This window comes from Sceloporus occidentalis, unplaced genomic scaffold (assembly GCF_023333645.1).
Source record: "Sceloporus occidentalis isolate IW3139 unplaced genomic scaffold, rSceOcc1.0.p SCAF_7, whole genome shotgun sequence".
Taxonomy (NCBI): domain Eukaryota; kingdom Metazoa; phylum Chordata; class Lepidosauria; order Squamata; family Phrynosomatidae; genus Sceloporus; species Sceloporus occidentalis.
This window is the reverse complement of record NW_028316987.1, coordinates 43,585,813-43,604,506: the sequence shown is the minus strand read 5'-3', so window position 1 is coordinate 43,604,506 and position 18,694 is coordinate 43,585,813. Positions and strand designations below refer to the sequence as shown.

The 18,694-nt window shown below is 41.9% G+C and overlaps 1 protein-coding gene across 1 annotated transcript in view; it reads right to left on the bottom strand.

The window, feature by feature from the left end:
• Positions 1 to 3,838: 3,838 nt before the first annotated feature.
• The window catches only part of LOC149309631 (protein-glutamine gamma-glutamyltransferase 4-like), a 32,054-nt gene continuing 17,198 nt past the window's right edge, over positions 3,839 to 18,694 (bottom strand). The window contains exons 7-14 of the mRNA XM_089532466.1: positions 17,354 to 17,543; positions 16,005 to 16,107; positions 13,892 to 13,995; positions 12,484 to 12,735; positions 10,054 to 10,347; positions 7,659 to 7,828; positions 5,618 to 5,754; positions 3,839 to 4,119 (exon numbers count right to left, since the gene is read on the bottom strand). Coding sequence (XP_089388592.1) covers positions 3,978 to 4,119; positions 5,618 to 5,754; positions 7,659 to 7,828; positions 10,054 to 10,347; positions 12,484 to 12,735; positions 13,892 to 13,995; positions 16,005 to 16,107; positions 17,354 to 17,543 — 1,392 coding nt within the window. The 3' untranslated portion in view covers positions 3,839 to 3,977. The remainder of the gene's footprint in view (positions 4,120 to 5,617; positions 5,755 to 7,658; positions 7,829 to 10,053; positions 10,348 to 12,483; positions 12,736 to 13,891; positions 13,996 to 16,004; positions 16,108 to 17,353; positions 17,544 to 18,694) is intronic.

Sequence of the window (18,694 nt, the reverse complement as noted above, 5' to 3'; positions counted from 1 at the left end):
AGCAACTTGTTGATATACATAGCATTATGAGTAGCAATTAATTCATTACATTACTTGCTACATGGCTTATCCCGTTTTTGTAACTTCCTATGGAAAAAAAAAGGTCAAGACTGATAAGAGAATTTCATAAAACCTGAAAAAGTCCTCTCAAGTAAAAATGCATTTTAACAATTGCTTTTGAAGGTAACTAAAAATGTTATCCATTGTGCAAGTAAAATAATTCTTATCATACACATTTTATTACTTTTGAAATGTAACTTGGGATGTAAGGATTAATCTGCAGTCTGAATTTCCTTGCTTTGGGAAGTATCACTCCAGCCACAACTCCTTGTTTTAAACCCCTTTTTTTCTTTTTGAGCACATTTCCAATGCTCAACTTTACTGCTGAAATCTAAAAGCAAAAAGGATCTAACATTTTCTTTTAACTTTTAGAGCAACATATAACATTATTTTTAAAATGTTTTGTAAAAGCTCAATATCCATAATTCTCATGAGCTATGGAACAAGTATGATAATATAGTATATCATTGTAGATTGAGACAGAAATATTGTTATCAGGAATCAGTCAGTGAATCTGAGAATTAACCAATTAATCCCTCCTACAAACTTTCCTAATATAACTGTTTTATATGGAGCTCTTTACTTTCTGTTCCTTTATTTTATGATTTCTATGTATAATAAATAATAATAAAATTTTTATTTATACCCCGCCCTTCCGAATGATCAGGGCGGCTAACAAAATGCACCGAAGCGCAGACAAAATACAAAATTAAAAACAAACACAATAATATTAATCAATAAAAACCCCCTTAGCCCATCCTCACGGCCACGAGAGAGGAGGGAGGCCCACAGGATGTTTTAGTCGGGGAATGCCTGATTAAATAGGAAGGTTTTTAGGCCCTTCCTAAATTGGGCCAGGGTGGTGGATGAGCGGAGCTCCGTGGGCAGCGTGTTCCAGAGGGCTGGGGCAGCTGTGGAGAAAGATCTTCTGGCCGTAGCAGCCAACCTAGCCCCAGGCACCTTCAGGAGTTGCTGCCCGGATGTTCTGAGGGTGCGAGGCGGAATGTACGGGGAGAGGCGGTCCTTCAGGAATCCTGGACCCAAGCCATTTAGGGCTTTATAGGTAATAACCAACGCCTTATATTGTGCTCGGAAGCGAATGGGCAGCCAATGGAGATCTTTAAGCACGGGTGTTATATGGCTGGTCCTGGGAGCACCAGTGACCAGCCGTGCTGCCATGTTCTGCACCAATTGCAGCTTCCGAGTTAGTTATAAGGGTTGCCCCATGTAGAGTACATTACAGAAATCCAGTCTCGAAGTTACCAGAGCGTGTACAACAGTTTCAAGGTCCCTCTGGGCCAGGTATGGGCGCAGCTGGCGAATCAGCCGAAGCTGATAACAGGTGCTCTTGACTGTCGCATTCACCTGAGCAGTCAGGTGAAGGGAAGAGTCAAGAAGCACCCCCAGACTGCGCACGGAGTCCTTCACGGGGAGCGTGACCCCATTCAGGACAGGTGGAACCACCGTCATTCCTGGACCAGGGGAACCTATCACTAGTACCTCCGTCTTCTCTGGATTAAGTTTGAGTCGGTTTTCCCTCATCCAGCCCATTACTGACTCCAGACAGGCCACGAGGGAGGAGACGCCATCCCCGGTCACTGCATCAGTCGGAGACATAGAGAAAATAATTTGGGTGTCATCAGCGTACTGATAACCCCGCGCCCCATGTCTCCGGATGATCTCTCCCAGCGGTTTCATGTAAATGTTAAATAGCATGGGGGACAGAATGGCTCCTTGAGGGACCCCAGTTTTGAGGGCCCGCTCACTGGAGCACACGTCCCCCAGCTGCACCATCTGGGACCTCCCAGAGAGGTAGGAACGGAACCACTGGAGCGCAGTGCCCCCGATTCCCACCTCAGCCAGGCGCCCCAGAAGGATACCATGGTCTATGGTATCGAAAGCCGCTGAGATGTCCAAGAGCACCAACAGGGACACGCTTCCCCTGTCAATGCCCAGACGGAGATCATCGACCAAGGCGACCATGGCCGTCTCAACCCCATGACCCGCCCGGAAGCCAGTTTGAAATGGGTCCAGATAATCCGTTTCATCCAAGACCGCCTGAAGCTGAATCGCAACCGCCCTCTCAATCACCTTCCCCAAGAATGGTAGCAGCGACACCGGCCGATAATTATTATGAACCAGGGGGTCAAGGGAGGGCTTTTTTAGGATCGGTCTTACTATGGCCAATTTAAGATCCGATGGAAATCGCCCATCCCTGAAAGATGTATTTATTATCCGGCGTAACAAGAATGTCACCGCCGGTCCCCCCTGGGCCGCTAACCATGAGGGACAGGGATCAAGAGAGCAGGTTGTTTTCCGAACACTTCCGAGGATCTTGTCCACATCCTCGGTACTCACCGACTCAAACTGATCCAGAATAATGCAGTCTACGGAGGCTCCGGACACTTCTACCCTAGGTTCTGCCATAATGTCGGCGTTCAGACCTTCGCTTATACGAGAAGTTTTATCCACGAAAAAGTCATTGAACAAGTCACAGCAGGCCTTAGAAGGTTCAAGGATCTGGTTCAGGGCAGGAGGGAGTTGAGTTAGCTCCCTGACCACCCTGAACAACTCTGCTGGACGTGACTCCGCGGACGCAATGCGAGCACCATAGAACGAATTCTTTGTTGCTCGTATTGCCTCTCCATAGTCCTCTAACAGTCGGTCTAGGAGAGTCTTGTCGCTTAAGCGAAGGTGTTTCCGCCAACGGTACTCTAGCCGTCGCAGAGCCCGCTTCCTTGCCCGGAGATCTTCTGTGTACCAGGGCTTGCGTTTGGAAGCGGGTCTGAGAGGGCGCTTGGGAGCGATTCTGTGTATAGCCCCAGAAAGACCGGCATTCCAGATGCCAGTAAGGGCATCAACAGAGTCGTCGTCATTTCCAGCCGTGAACCCCTCTAAGGCTTCTTGGAACCTCTCAGGTTCCATCAGCCTTCGAGGGTGGACCATCCTAATCGGTCCACCACCCCCAGGGGGGATCTGGGTAGAAGCCTTGATTATCACCTCTACCAGGAAATGATCCGTCCATGACAAGGGGGAAATATCAGCTATTTCCACCCACGGATTTTCCGCCTCCGAACAGAAGACCAAATCGAGAGTATTACCCGCACAATGCGTGGGACCCTGTATCAGCTGAGACAGGCCCATGGCCGCCATGGTCTCCATGAATTCCCGAGCCGCACCAGATGGAACAGAGCTGGCCGTGAGGGAGATGTTGAAGTCACCCAGGACAAGAAGCCTGGGCGTCTCCAACATCAGCTCAGCAACCAGCTGTGTCAGCTCGTTAAGGGAGTCCGCTAATGCACGGGGTGGCCGATACACTAACAGAATCCCTAGACTGTCCCTAGCCTTTAGGGTCAGGTAAATACACTCGATATAGGTGGTCTGTCGGAGGTGGTTCCTGGTGAGGGACACGGTGTTCCTATGTACCAAGGCCACACACCCCCCCCGCCCACCTAACCTACGCTGGTCCTTCACCGAGAACCCGACATGAAAATATCTGTCACATTCAGTTGTCAGTTAATAGAGTCCACATATAATTTTATGTAAAATTTACTTGTCACATATGGGAAAAAGAAAAGGTAATGCATGACGTTGATTGTAATAATCTTTATTATAAAGCAAAGTATAAAGGGAAAAAGGTTTGCCATGCAATTTTATCACAATGGTTCACAAGAAATTTACTTTTGAAGGTTACATGGTAGAAATACTTTCAATTATAAAAGAAAATCGGGTCTACATATACTCCATGCATAGCATATTTAAAAATTAAGAAAAGATGATTCAATCAAATTTTTATCTGCTAAAATCAAACACTATTACTGTTAACGCACTCGGATTCAGACATTTATGACTCTCTCTTAAACATTTTTGCCCCATAATTAAGGCTGCAAGTAGTGCAAAAATGCTTGGGAATGCTGCTATTCAGTGACGTCAATAAATTTTACTGCAGTGATTCCTTTCACTTGGGTGGAGTTCAATTTGGCCACTATCATTTGATCTCCAGGCTTTTTTGCTGCACATTTTAGTTTGGTTTTTCTTTCTCCACCAGGTGGGACAACCCTAGGAAATGAATAAATGAAAACACATTAATAATACAAATCATTATAAATAGTCCTTGTTCGTCACCATCAATATGCATTTGGAATTTCCTGTGGCCATCTTGCAAAGGTTCTTTCCACTTTTACTGGTTCTGTGGGGAATTCTCTACACATAGATCTCTCCTTGAATCAAAATGAAAGGGGAAAGTTATTGTATCTGACCCAGTTAAAAGATCAGCTTACAGAGCAGAAACAGGTCTATGTGTGCATACTTGCCCCTTTATCAGGTTCTGTCCGTGCAAAGGATGCCACATGTAATTTCGCTATAAAAAACATCTGCAGAAATTGCATACAGGAGATCTTAGATTTCAATCCCTAGCAAACTTTGCTCAAGGAGATGAGCAAGATATCATGGAGGCTTCTGGCTGCCATTCTGTGCCAAGATTGGGAAAGAGGTCTGTGCCCTAAACAGTTGTTGAGGTCAAATAACCCCTGGCTAGATAGGACCATCTTTGGACTCTATACAATACAATCTATCAGTCTGGATAACCTGAGTACATTTCCACCAGTTATGATTTAGGATATGGCAGGTATGTTGCACTTCTACTGGAATAGTCATTTTGAGACAAAGCACCATTAAACAGTCCTTCAGGGACTGGCAAGCTTGAGGTCTGGGATAAGAATAACCTGGGCTCTTAGGAAGGATGGCTGATGGACCCATCTATGCAAGGCATGAAGAGCTTTGTTGCAGAAATAGAGGCATCCTTGCTTGCAAGGCCCAGAGAACATTGGTTCCTCAAAAGCAAGGAAGAACTTACTGAAACTGAGGACTTCTTCAAGGTAAAAACCTATTGTAAGGATGGCTTCTGTCAGAAGTCTCGATAGACTCTACCTGGATTTAAGTGTGGTAGTATCAGCTTCTGAATAAAAGTGTCAATCGGGGTCTGCAGAAACTGCAGAGAGAAAAGTTTCCCATACCAGGTTCTTATTGGCTGTTGGAATTTTTAAAATTTAATATTTTTTTTTGCAAAAAATAAAAAGATAGTACTATTCACTGTCATGATTAAAAGTCCAAGTAAAACTCGCATATTGGTTCCAATGCCTCAGCTTCTCCATAGTAGAAGATACAGAAGTTAAAGCCATTGGAAAGCGATTTTCCTCCTTCCACACAAAACTCCTTCTCCCTTGCAGAGCTGCTACTGGTATATATTGGAGGAATCTACATATTCTTGAATGTCCTGTATTCCTGACATATTTTTTCTTTGCTGGAAGTGGACCTTGGACTTGTATTGGATTTTGGTTTTGGAAACCCTTCACTCAGCTTTCAATACTCTCTGATCAGGCTCTGATGTGACTTTGGCTCTGTGTTCTTGGCCCTGTGTTTAGATTCTCCCTGCTTGACTTGTCTGCAAGCTCTGTGAGGCTTTACAGAGCTGACTTAGGCTTGCTTGACCTTGTTATTGGGAGGGACTTGCCCACCCGGAGCTAGGACAGAATCTTTATAGCTATATTCATCTTACCCATGGTCATATGCCTTTACTGGAGAAATGTCTAAGTCTTCTACAAGCAGTTTGCAGTTTTCTAAGGGAACAGCGAAGGTATTCTTGAAAATTACTTCACAGTAAAAAATTTCATTCACCTTTGCTGTTTCTTGCATCTGTAAAATAAAGAAATGCCCAAGATTTTTTAAAAAGGATTCAAAGTATATTTTATGTATATTGTAATGATACACAATACAGATCTAAGCCTGAATCTTGTGTCAGCTTATACTCAACTACATACTTAGCTAAATAACATCTCCAGTCCTGACCCCTCCAAACCTGAAAGAAACATCATTCTGCAAGCTCTGATATTGAGCAGAATGCATCTCCTTTCCATGCAGATTATGCCTGATAAAGTTGGTTGGGGCTAAGTTACCATCATTGCAATTGTGTCAAAATCATGACTATGAATAATCATGATTCATAATCATGATTATGAATCAAAAACAACTCTAATTAAGCAAACTGGGGTGGCCAATGCCTGTTATTTCCCTTTCTCTTTCAAATTAACACAATCACATTGTCACAGAAATAGGATGAGAGATGTCTGAAGGTGACACGTTTCAAGGGGTGCGATGTCCTGATGTAATTCTCACTGTTAATGCACCTCACTTAGAAAGCAGAAGATGTGTAGTACAAAATGAAAGATAAAGGAGGATTAGGGGCAGTGGCTTAGTGGCTAAGATGCCAGTTCTGATAATTGAGAGATCAGAAGGCTGGCAGTTTGAGGCCCGGTTATTGCACAATGGGGTGAGCTCCTGTTACTAGTCCCAGTTTATGTCAACCTAGCAGCTCAAAAGTATGCAAATGCAAGTAGGCTGATAGGTACCACTTCTTAGTCTGAAGGTAACAGCTTTTGGTGCACTCATGCTGGCCACATGACACCAGAGCAGTCCTTGGACAATGCTAGCTCTTCAGCTTAGGAATGGAATTGAGCACTGCCCCCTACAATCAGCTACGATTAGACATTTATGTAAAGGGACTATCTTTACCTTTACTAAGGGGCTCGACAGATGGGTGGCTTAACACCGCCTCTCTGAGCTCTGGAAGCAGGCCGTGGCAACCACACAGTGCAGCCTGCGCACAGAGCAAAAATAAGCCCCGAAAAGAGGCTTCTTTTTGCACCGTAGAAGGGGTGCCATAACTGCCGCGGTGTGGTGTTATGATGCCCCTTGTGCGCAGCACTGTTTGGGCGCTGCACATGAGGGACATCATTGTGGCACACCCCATGTAAACAGGTGCACACCAAGATTATGCCCCAGGGGAGAAAGAAGGGCTTTGACCATGTAAACGCTCAGTCCTTCTTCACCCTTCAGTCAAGCCAGCACAAAGTGGCTATAGGGGTTTGCCTTCCTTGATTAATTCTTCCACTGATGGAAGCTGCATTCATTTTATTAGGGGGAACTATATTTTTTTCCCATGTCATCAAATCTTCACTCCCATTTTCAGGGAGTAGAAGGGCTGTCATGGAGAAGAAGAGTTGAAGAAATTTGCTTTTACCATTTCAATTGCATGAACCTACTATAAATCCAGACTCAACCCCTTTATAGTGCACACATGCTCTAAATCTTTAGATGTACTCTTAAAGATGTACCTGTATACCTAAAACACATGTTTAAAACAGCATAAAATTGCCAGATTTTGGCTGCCTAAGCATGGAACGATTCTTGTTTGCTTTCAGAGGATTTATTTATAATTTCAATACTTCTGGTTTTAGCAGGGCCAGCCCTACCATTAGGTATAGTGAAATGGCAGCCTCAGACAGGAGACAATGGGTGTCATAAAGGGGTAATAAAAGTTAATTATTCACTGGTTGTTGTTTTTAAATATGTTTTTCTGGCATAGATAAAAAAGAGTTTATGGAATTTTCATACTCATGTACCAAAAGAACTTTGCTCTTTTATGTAATAATGTATCTTGATCTATGGGAATGGGACCCCTTTTGCTTACCTGCTTCAGGCAGCAAAATATCAACAACAACACCTTGTCAGCATAAATCTGTTAACAGATAAATTCTTACCAGCAGTTCAAGCTGTGGGTATTGAAAAGCCAGTTTCACAGTTTCTGTGTATTTTTCATTGGTTTCTTGAACATGGCCAGAAATAGTGATTTTGAGTAGCAGTTCATCTTTTATCAGACTCAGTGTCTTCATGTAATCCTTAACTGATATTTTCTTGGATTTTTTATAATCTGTGTTAACACAAAGAAGAGAGAGATTCAGGGAGAAGAGCATATACATAACACAGTGTTAGGCCTGGAGCCTATGGCTTGTGTAAAACTGTGGTTCAGCTTCAGCAGCATGATAGGCCTTGTTTATCCTATGGAGAATGGGTCAAAGAAAGTTCTTCCTTGCTGTTAGCTGGTACAGAGGTGGAGGAATGGCATCCCACTGCCAAGAGATAAGACATCTGGTAACTGGAAAATAACGTAGTAGTTGGCATGGGATGGGAATGCCTTCGCCCAATCTCCATAGACTGGACAATGACATGGTATTTTCTAGAAGCTGGTTGAAGAGAACAACAATATATAAGGCATTAGCACACAAACGATCTTTTCCTTGCAGACAAGCCCTGCCTGGTCTCTGTGTGTGCGCACGCTTCGCAGTAATGTGCAGCCAGGTGGAATCGGTGTGTGTCTGGTTTCTTTCCTTTTGACATGTTAACTTGTTGGAAGCTAGAGTGTGTTTGCTTGATTTGCCTTTCTATTTTTTTTAACTTGTCTTTGGTTGCTTGCTCAAAACCGGAGTGTAATTTATGGACCTATCCTTTACTCTTTCCTATCTCACTTCCTTAAATAAAATGACCTTTCTTAAGATCAGGACTGAGTGGTTATTTCGCCAGCCTCATACCTCCGAACTGCCACAGCAAACTCAAATCAGAGTTGGTCTGTGGGTGTTACACAGAGCAAAAAAGAGGGAAACTTGATGCATATGGATGTGTTTTAGGATGATGCAATCTGCTTGCAAGATGGTAATATCAACTGGGGAGAGGACTGGCCCTTCCTGAACATATTGTTCTTGAATCTAAAATCTCAGAGCTCTTCCAGACTGCCAAATATTTCTAGTAAATGTCAGGGTCTTCTGTTTCAGAATTTCACAGCTTGTAGGGGTTGTTTCTCCTCCTGCTTCCAGTCGAGGCCTAAATATACCAAGTTTTTTTACCCTGTTTTGCTACTGGTTGTAACAAAGTTTAGTACTACTCTTAGTCTGCATGTTTCTTTTCTACTGCTCTTCTCTCCTACTTGAGGTATGGTTAAGGTAGTGATGGTGAACCTTTTAGACACTAAATGCCCAAACTGAAAGGTGTTTCCGCACCGGGTGTGACCCGGTGCTGGGCAGGGGAGACTTCCAGAGTTGGAAATTCCAGGGACGGGATTCTGAGGGTGGGACTTCCCTGGAGACAGTTAAAGGCATGGGAGGAACATGGGAGGAATGTGCACCTGTTCCTCCTTTCCTCGCCCTCTCTCGTCTCTCTGCATGCCCTCAGAGATGGCTTCGCATGCCAGAGAGGGCATGCATATCATAGGTTTGCCACCACGGGTTTAAGGTATGGATTCCTCCCATTCCCCAGCCATCCTTGCATGGATCCAGTACTCCCATGCTCCATGTTCCCTGTCTCTCACTTAAAAAAACCCACATAGTCATAGTGCTAAAGTCCTATACTATTTTAGTGCTACAGCTGTAAAAGAAAGGAATCGGTGGGAAGCATTCAGTCCAAAATGTAATGAGGGAACCAAGGTCAGCAGAAAACCGCTGGGGCACTTGTGTAGCCATTACACTGTGGTGTGTACATGGTTTCTCCCCATCTCCACAGTTTCCACCATGGACTCACCACGTCCCAGTTTAGGAGGAAAGGCGGGCATAAATAAAGTGATTTATTGACTAATGACTAATGAACTCAGCACCCTCCCAGCACCTCCCAATTATCTACTTTCCTTGTTTTGCACTAAAAAAAGTATTTATTTTTTTTACAATCCTAGCACTACCTAGAACTAGAACTCTAAACAAAAGAAAAGAAGCAATGGTAACCAGCAATGTAATGAGGAATCAAAAGTCAACATAAAACTTCCATGCCAAAGGTCACATTCTTGTTTCAAATATGGATCACTGGGGTTTGACAAGCTTGGAGGAGCCCTCCAAATAGGAAAATAATATGTTCTTATGAACTACATTTACTTCTCTTGTCTAATGTCTTCCAGTTGAAGACTTTGTACGAACTTCAGAGAAAAGAGCAGGAAAGGCCACTACAAAGAGGCATTTCCATGTTCTGTTCAGATCTGTTGTTCCAAACATAGCATCTCTTGCTACAGGAAGCTTACTTAGAGAAAGGCAAATGTCCTTCTTCTCTACAGAAGTGAACAGCCACCATCAAATAAGAGGGCATGGAATATGGCTTCATGGTGCTTTGAATACAAACCTTGCTTGCCTTCTACACGGACAATCTCCTGGATGGGCAAAAATCTCTCATGTACTTTTCCAGCATATGACTCCAGATGAAAAATGACATGAAGGTTGACTTTCAGTGCACCTGCTTTCTGGTTGCTAACAACAATATTCAGATCAATGGGTTGTCCTGGTACAAGCTTTTTCCCCGTTTCCAAGGCAAGTTTGATGCTTGCTTTTAAACACTGCAGGGCTTCTGCTTCTGCATGAGTTTGAGACTTTACATGTGACAAAGCAGTTTCCATGGCTCTTTTTTCCTCTTCAGAGTCTGAAAACAGAAAAATAGAATCGTTTTAACTCTAAACTGTTAATGTTCTTATCAGTTGCATGGGCAAAACAGCTTTCTGGCAAATAGCAGAAACTCTTGGAGCATACAATTATCTGAAGCCATTTTAGTCTGGTTTCAGCTTTGGAAGACTTATCCTACAAGGAATGTCATCTAGTTGTTTCTCCCAGACTTCTTGAGACTATTACATAGGATTGGTCATACTATGTTTGTGGACGAATTGTGTGGGATGGGCCGAGACTGGCTCCTCGCTCACCCCCAAACCTTGATATTTGATGCCAGAAGATGCTTCTGGAGGAACTATTGGCCCATTCCCTTGAAATTATGCAGGGCTGTTCCACAAGTTCTCTCTTGTGGTCATCTGTCGCGAGTGCTTTGATTGTGTATTTCTGTGTGGCAAGAGGTTCCATTACTATGATTCTATTATTGTCATCAGTGCTATTTAAAATCTGTGTAAAATAGCCAAGGATGTATGGACTTTATTGCCATCAGTATGCCATGAGCTTGGATCTATGTCTTATTTTTTTATCAATTTCAAATGAGTCTTTCAACGAGCTATGATTGTCTATAATCAGTAAGGGATTGAAGGATGGCAGCTAAACCCAAATTCAATTTGGGTAAGACAGAGGTGCTGTGATGTGGGTGATTTGTCAGAGTTGGAAGATCCATTCTTTCTGAAAGACAGGATTCACAGTTGGTGGATGCTATCAAATCTGGTATTGTTTCTTAGAGGTCTATATGCTGGGTAAATTCAATTGCAGTTTCAGCAGATTAGTCTTATGTGCTATGTGAAGAAAACCTGGTCACTACGTACTGATAAGATTGCATTTAGACTATTAACTTGACTTGCAAAAGATTTTAAAAACTAGTCACAGCCTTCAAACAGAGCAAAATACTAGAGCACATAGATTAACCAAGACCAAACATAGGAAGAACACTACAACAGTTCTGAAATAGTTACATGGGCTTCTAGTTCATTTCCAGATACAATTAAACGAGATAGCTTTAACAATTATAGACAACTTGAGGTAAGGTTGCCCTAAAGATCCATGTTACCGATTTGAATCTGTCTGGTACAGGTGCCTTGCTTCAGCTCCCTTTGGCACTGGACATAAGGTAGATAGCATTTGGTGATAGGGGCTTTCCACTGTGGCATCTCCTATTTGGAACTCTCTTTGGCGTTAACCTCCTGGTCCCATCCTTATTTACTGCCTTAACAAAACTCGTATATTTGCCTGCGGCTTTCAGTTTTATTCTTTTGGGATATGATTCCCATCTCCCAAGCATGCTTTTCCAGGATTAAGCCCAACTGAATTCAGTGGGACTTACATCTGAACAGAAGTGTATATTTGCCATGTACTGTTAGGCTTGCTTTACATTTTTGCTAGCTTAAATTGCTTGTTTGATTGACAATTCATGGAAAGTTGACATGTAATTTAATAAACAAAATGTTTTACTATGATCTCTTTGTTCTCATTACTCTTCTTGTGCTTTACATTGTTAATAATACTCCATGACTGAAGAGCAACCAATAATTACTGGGGATGAATAAAGAAGTCACAGTTATGAGTTTGCTCAAACAAAGGAGGGAAGGTAGGGTATTTTTATTCAGGAACCGAGAATGCCAGCTAAATCTCACAAAAAGCTGTTGGGTTGCGTGCAGATTTAATTATTCAAGCAACTAAAGTTTAATTTAGTGGGTTTACTTTAAGTATGACTAAATCTGGATCCAACTTATTGTGCCTGAAAGACTGGATAATCATGTACATTTCTTGAGTAAGGGCCATTTCACATACCAACAAAAACTGCACATATACTGGCTGTGCACACCGGTCATAAAGGCCGTCCCGGGGGCAGAGTCGGGGCATGGTATCCTCATGAGACATGCCCTGACTCCACCCCCATGGCGCTGTGCGCTGCATCACACAGCGTGTGGCATCATGGCACTCCTCTGGTGCTGCATCTACCTAATGCAGCACTGAAGAAGCACTGTAAATCTGTGATTCTCAAATATGACAAGTGGTTAGCCTTTCTGCTGAGGAAACATCTTATGACCTGAACTTTAATCTTTTTGTTCAACTCTGTGAGAGAAACATAACCCTTCAGTATATTGGTTACCTTCTGGAAATTTGTATTCATCCATGATATCTTCAGGTTTCTCATTGCCAATAGCTTTTGTGATTATTTTTGTTCCTATTTTAAAGGATTTGTTTTCCTCCCATTTACATTTGTCTTTTCCATTGTCTTTCTTTATTTTCCAGGAGCCAGTTTCTGCATTCACTGCTGAAAACAGGAACATGGTGTCGTAGTCATGGTTGACTTCACCATTTTTAATTGCCTTTAGTGATGCAGGGCCACAACAATAAATTCCTACAGAGAAATATGAAGAATGTTATATTTTCCTTCCTCTTGCATTAATAACCCATTTGTGTGGTGATAGCCATAAAGGAATGTGGGGGCTGATCCATCTTTTATGTTTTTCCCAGACCCTATAAAGAGACGCTCTAATAAAATGATTCTTAAAAGCAGCATTCGCCTTGATTTTCCCATAGAACATATAAGCGTGAAAGCCGAACTTCAAGTCGTGTCCCTCCAATTTCAATAATTTCTTATTTTCGAGTTTAATCCAATCACTCAACCATTCTAAGGAGCTAGCTTCGTAATATAATCTGATGTTAGGAACTGCAAGCCCTCCTCTATGGATCGAGTCTTGCATGTAAATTTGTTTTATCCTTGGTTTTTCCCCGTCCCAGATGAATTCTGAGATCTGTTTTTGCCATTCTACCAGGTATTTATTGTTTTTTATCACTGGGATGGTGCGAAACAGAAACAGTAATTTAGGGATTAAATTCATTTTCACCGCTGAGATCCTTCCCATTAATGATAACTTTAAGTTTCTCCAATCTTTCATCTCTCTCTTTATCTCATCCCACTTTTTAGTATAATTATTCCAAATCAAATCTGCATTTTTATTTGTTATTGTTATACCTAAATATTTCACTTTTCTTGTAATGTTGAATCCTGTCATATCTTGAATTTGCACTTCCTCTTCTCTCCTCATGTTCTTTGTAATAACTTTTGTTTTATTTAAATTTATTTTTAACCCCGATACCTTTTCAAATTCTTCTATATTTTCTCTCAGACATGTAATACTGGAAATAGGGTCTTCTAATGATATTGCAATGTCATCAGCAAAGGCACGTATTTTATATTGGTCTCCCTTAATTTGAACTCCCCTTAGCTCAGCTGTGTCATTTATTTTCCTTAAGAATATGTCCAGGGAAATCACAAACAAGACTGGAAAAAGAGGACACCCTTGCCTTGTCCCTTTTTAAATATCTATTTAGTTCTATTTCCATTAATTATTATTTTGGCTGTCTGTTTTCTATATATAGCATTCACCCATTTTTGAAATTCCTTTCCTATAGTAAAAATATTTTTAATTTAATGAATAGCTACTCTAACAAGCATTTAATCTTTTAATTTCCCAAAGATTTAATTTCCCCCCCACATAATCAAGTGTTACCTTCACTTTCTACTTGAGGCGTGCCATCAACTGCCTGCCAGCCATCATAGCCTTTTGGTAAGTCTGGTCTTTTCATCCAGACATCATTCCACACATGGAAGTTCCTATAGGAAGTTAGGAATCAAAATTGAAAACAAAAATTATTCTCATCTGTATTTTCATGTGCTAGTGAGGCAGATTGGTTAAAATTGAGGATTTCACTATGCTCAGAAGTTAAAAATATAGTGCTGAAATGTATTGAGAGCAAATTCTCTGTTTTGGAATGTATACAATTTGGAAATGGCTGCTAACTTAAGATTCTAACCCAAATAAAAGGAAATACTGCATAGACAGTTTGGCGACACTGAAATTAAATTATACTGTACAGATAACAATTTAATTGATGGGTATCCCACGAGGAAGAGAGATGTATGATTTGAACATCCAGTGAATGTACATGTTTAATTCACTGTAACTAATGAAAATGTGATTTGTAGTTTTCTTTGTTCAAAGTGCTTTAAAAACTTGTTTCACTTTAGAATCGGGGTTCCCAGTAATTTGGATGAAATTCCTGCTGGGAATGCTGCAGCAAAAATAAACATGTTTCCTTTCCAACCGAACTCCTGGTCTCCCTGCTAAATTTCTCATTAAAATTCTGGTTTTAAAATAATATATAATCTATAACACTAGACCAATCTAATGTGTGTTTGATTTAGCTGTGGCTTAAAGCACTAGACCAATTTAACGTGTATTTGACAATACTGAAATTTCTGTGCCCAGAACAATCCGTGTGTATTGAATAGCAGACTACTAAGAATAATGCAAGATGCTGTATAATGTTCATGTGAAGAAGTTGTTTTATCACATCACTGACCTATCTTTTCTAGTGCTGTCTACTCTTGCCAGTGGCAGGTTATCCAGGTGCTCAGGAGGTCTTTCTCTGTCTTGCTACCTTTGTGGTCAATTATGGGATTCTAAACCCAGATTCTGAAATTTTGTTTGGCAGTTGGGAATGCATAACCTGAAGTTATGCACTTGTGACTGATATGTATGTACTATTTTAGGGGCTACATAGGGACCCTGAAAGTCTCCCATTCTGAACTTACTGGGCAGCAGCTGCTGCAATCAACAGGGGTCTGTTCCCCTCTCATTTAGGGCACAGATGGCTGAGGGTCTGATCCACCCCTTGTACTAGCAATCTCCGAATTTATGTTCCTTTTGGGTGATCAGTAATATTTTTGGGGTGTACTACGGGTATGGCTTGAGTGTCCCTCAGTTGCATTCCTGTACTGAACAACTACAGTCTACTTTAGAGTTGCCAGGTTTTCAAAATCCATAAAATTCATAATAATAATAATAATAATAATAATGATGATGATTTATTTATAGCCCGCCCAATCATGAAGAATCTGGGAGGTTACAACAATAAAATACATCAATTACAATAGAGTTAAAAAAATCAAACCCTAGACCTACCGCCCCCTGCCCCCCCCCATTCCTGGTACTAAAACAGAATTAAACAACAATAGTATAAAAAACATTAAAAACATTAAAAGCATTTTAAAAAAGGCAGAAACATAGGCATAACCTGTGGCAGGGACTGGCTCTTCTTGAATGCATCTCTGATGTTGATTCCTGCAGCCTGAGAAAAGTTCTTTCTCTTTTTGCTTTTTTTTTACTATATCCCCTGGACCCCCTGTCCAGTGTAGGTTGTAGATTCTGGGAGTTATAGTCCAAACCCAAAGTAACTTTCCCGAATTTTGGATATTATGTACGCCAATGCGTTGTCTCAAGTTGCATTTTCCACCCTATGGTAGGAGCCCTGGTGGCGCAGTGGTTAAATGCCTGTACTGCAGCCATTCACTCAAAATCACAAGGTTGCGAGTTCAAGACCAGCAAAAGGGCCTAAGCTCGACTCAGGCTTGCATCCTTCCAAGGTCGCTAAAATGAGTACCCAGACTGTTGGGGGCAAATTAGCTTACTTGCTAATTAGCTTACTTGCTGTTCACCGCTATGATCTTTGGAATAGCGGTATATAAATAAAACATATTATTATTATTATTATTATTATTATTATTATTATTATTATCCCCCCCACACACCTGTCAAGGTTCCTTCAATTCATATTACTTACCAAGGAAAATCCTCAGGTAAATCTATTTTTATATTTTTGTCATTGTCGCGACCAGCATTGAATGTGGTCACACTTCTGGCTGGAATCCCCAGGCATCGCATGACTAGAATACAGAGAAAGATATCATTAGGAAGTTGTTGGTTTGTTCATCCCTCTTTAGTAAGTCCCACTGGTGCTTTCTGGAAGGATAGAATGTCATGCAAAAGGGACTAGACTCTATTGTAACTCGGAAAATCTGAGTTTTGTCTGTTTGGAGTATCTCAGGGAAGATGATGTAATGGAGCGGCTTTAATAGCCCTCCTGGACCACAGCTCTAGAAAAAAGCTTCACATAGCATCCTTTTTTTGACACTGGCTGGCCTAGTAACAGATTAAGGACATTATCACAACAGTCTCTTTTGCATTCAGTCCTTCAAGGCAAAATAAAATGGCAATACAGTGGTACCTCGGGATACGAAATACCCAGGTTACGAAATTTTCGGGATACGAAAAAATCCCATTGGAAAACATTGTTCCGGGTTACGAAAGTTTTTTCGGGTTACGAAAAAACTTTTGGTGCTTTTCGGCGCGATTTCACACGGAATCGCGGCTTTTCCCCATTAGCGCCTATGGGAATTCGGCTTGCGAAAGCCTTTCGGGTTACGAAATTGACAGCGGAACGAATTAATTTCGTAACCCGGGGCACCACTGTATACTGATTTTGAAGCAGGTACTGCCACACTTTTGCATTCACAAGATTGGGCCTGCCTGCCCCATCACATCCTCTTCCTGTCCTTGCCTTTAACTCTACCCTCCCTCCCTTATGCCTTTCCCAGAATGCCTTTAGGTTTTTCTCTTTTTTTTTTGTGGAAAAAATTAAACTTTTCCACACAATGATGGAGCTCTGCAGCCCTGATTTAAGCTTTGAAACATTTATTTTTACAATTTTGAGGTTTCAGAGCTCTGAAATTGCATGAAAAAATGGGATTTTTAAAAAGAAAGTGAGGGGGAAGAGGGAAAGGGGGGGGGGAAGGAGGAGGCAGTGATACCACATGAGAGCCAATGGTGCAAATGTCCCAGAAATGGCATTTTGCATCCAGGGCATTACACGATTGGCATTTCATTCACAGGCTTCCCCTCTGAATGAAAAGGGACGGATCAGAGTTGGGGCAACTACAGGAGGGAAGTGGCACTGTTTGACTAGCATTACTGATGCCACTTCCGTTCTGTGGGAATCACAGTTTAAAAGCCGCGTGTGACAATAGCCTTTCCAAGTATGTGATATTTCAAGAAACACAACTTCTGCATAAGGAGATTCTGTTGACCTGCATTTTTAGTACATAGAGACCATCGCCATGGTGTGTATCCTACCTGTGTTAAGCACACCAGAGAAAACCCAGCACTGGCCATACAAGACAGGTTTTTTGGTTCTGTAAAACTGCTTCAAAATTCGGACACTGTCTTTCCAATGCCAAGGACATGGGAAGCCTTCACATAAATTGTTTTCCATCTTCAATCCCCATTTTCCAAAGAGCACACCCTTCTCATCCTCCATGTTAACCTAAGCAATAAATGAAGTAAACAAAACATATAATTGAATCCCTCTTTTTCCCCATTACATTTTAACAAAGTTGCTTCATGGTTGTAGCACTGAGAGATTTTTGACCTTATGAAACTTCTTCTACCCATATAATTGAAATGTAGGGAGTTACAATTTTAAATGTCCCAAACTATTGTACTGAAGCTTTTTACTAAGGAGCTTATCGCACACATTTTTCTCCCCCTTATGGGCACTGGAAGGGGCCACTTGGGGCCGCATGCAACTGAGAAAAAACAGATTTTACCACACAGCAAAGCATCCTCAAAATGGCCCCGTTCAGTTCCCCCAGTGCCAAGCCATCCCTATTCAGTGCTGAGGCGCATTAAATGTTTGGGTTGGAAGACTTCCGGCTGAGCAAAATGAGCAAGGACACCCAGTGGGTTTCCATGGCCAAGCTGGAATTTGAACTATGATCTCTAGAGTTGTAGTCCATTGCTCAAACCACTACACCACACTGGTAGCTGTAGGGAACACATATGTAGGGAAAACTTAAAACAGCAGAGAGACATCTAAATCCCTTAACATTTGGGGTCGGGGGGGGGGGGGTAACAGTAGTTCTTTAATTGGAATGGAGAGGCACAGAAAGGATGCCACCACTGTAAACATTTGATACTTGCTCACCTGAACCTGATGCTACTGAAGTGCTACCTTGATGAAATTCCTGTATATGACCCCCCCTCCCACCCCCTTGCTTGGACATTGCTTGGATTCAATCCAGAATAACGTGAGGCAGCCAGATTGCCAATTCATGTGTTTATATTATTTATGAACTATTGTTTAGAGTAAATGTTCCCAAAGCAATGTATAATAAAACTGAATACCACAAAATACATTAATGACCAAAAAACCATTTTCACCATGCAAACACTTTCCATGGTTCCAGTCACCTACTGCTATGCCGTAATTTCTGCTTTGGAACCCACCCTCATGGTTTCTTAATGAGAAATTTTTGGCTTCCGGTGGCATGGCCGATCGCGGTGGCCGTTGTTGAGAGAGGCTCTCCCTCGGAACGGCAGTCGCTGGCCCTTAGACCCTGTTAGTGACATCAAAGGCAGGGTTGAAGTACCCCCTCGATAAGGGGGACCAGAGGCGCCCACTTTGGCATCCCCGAG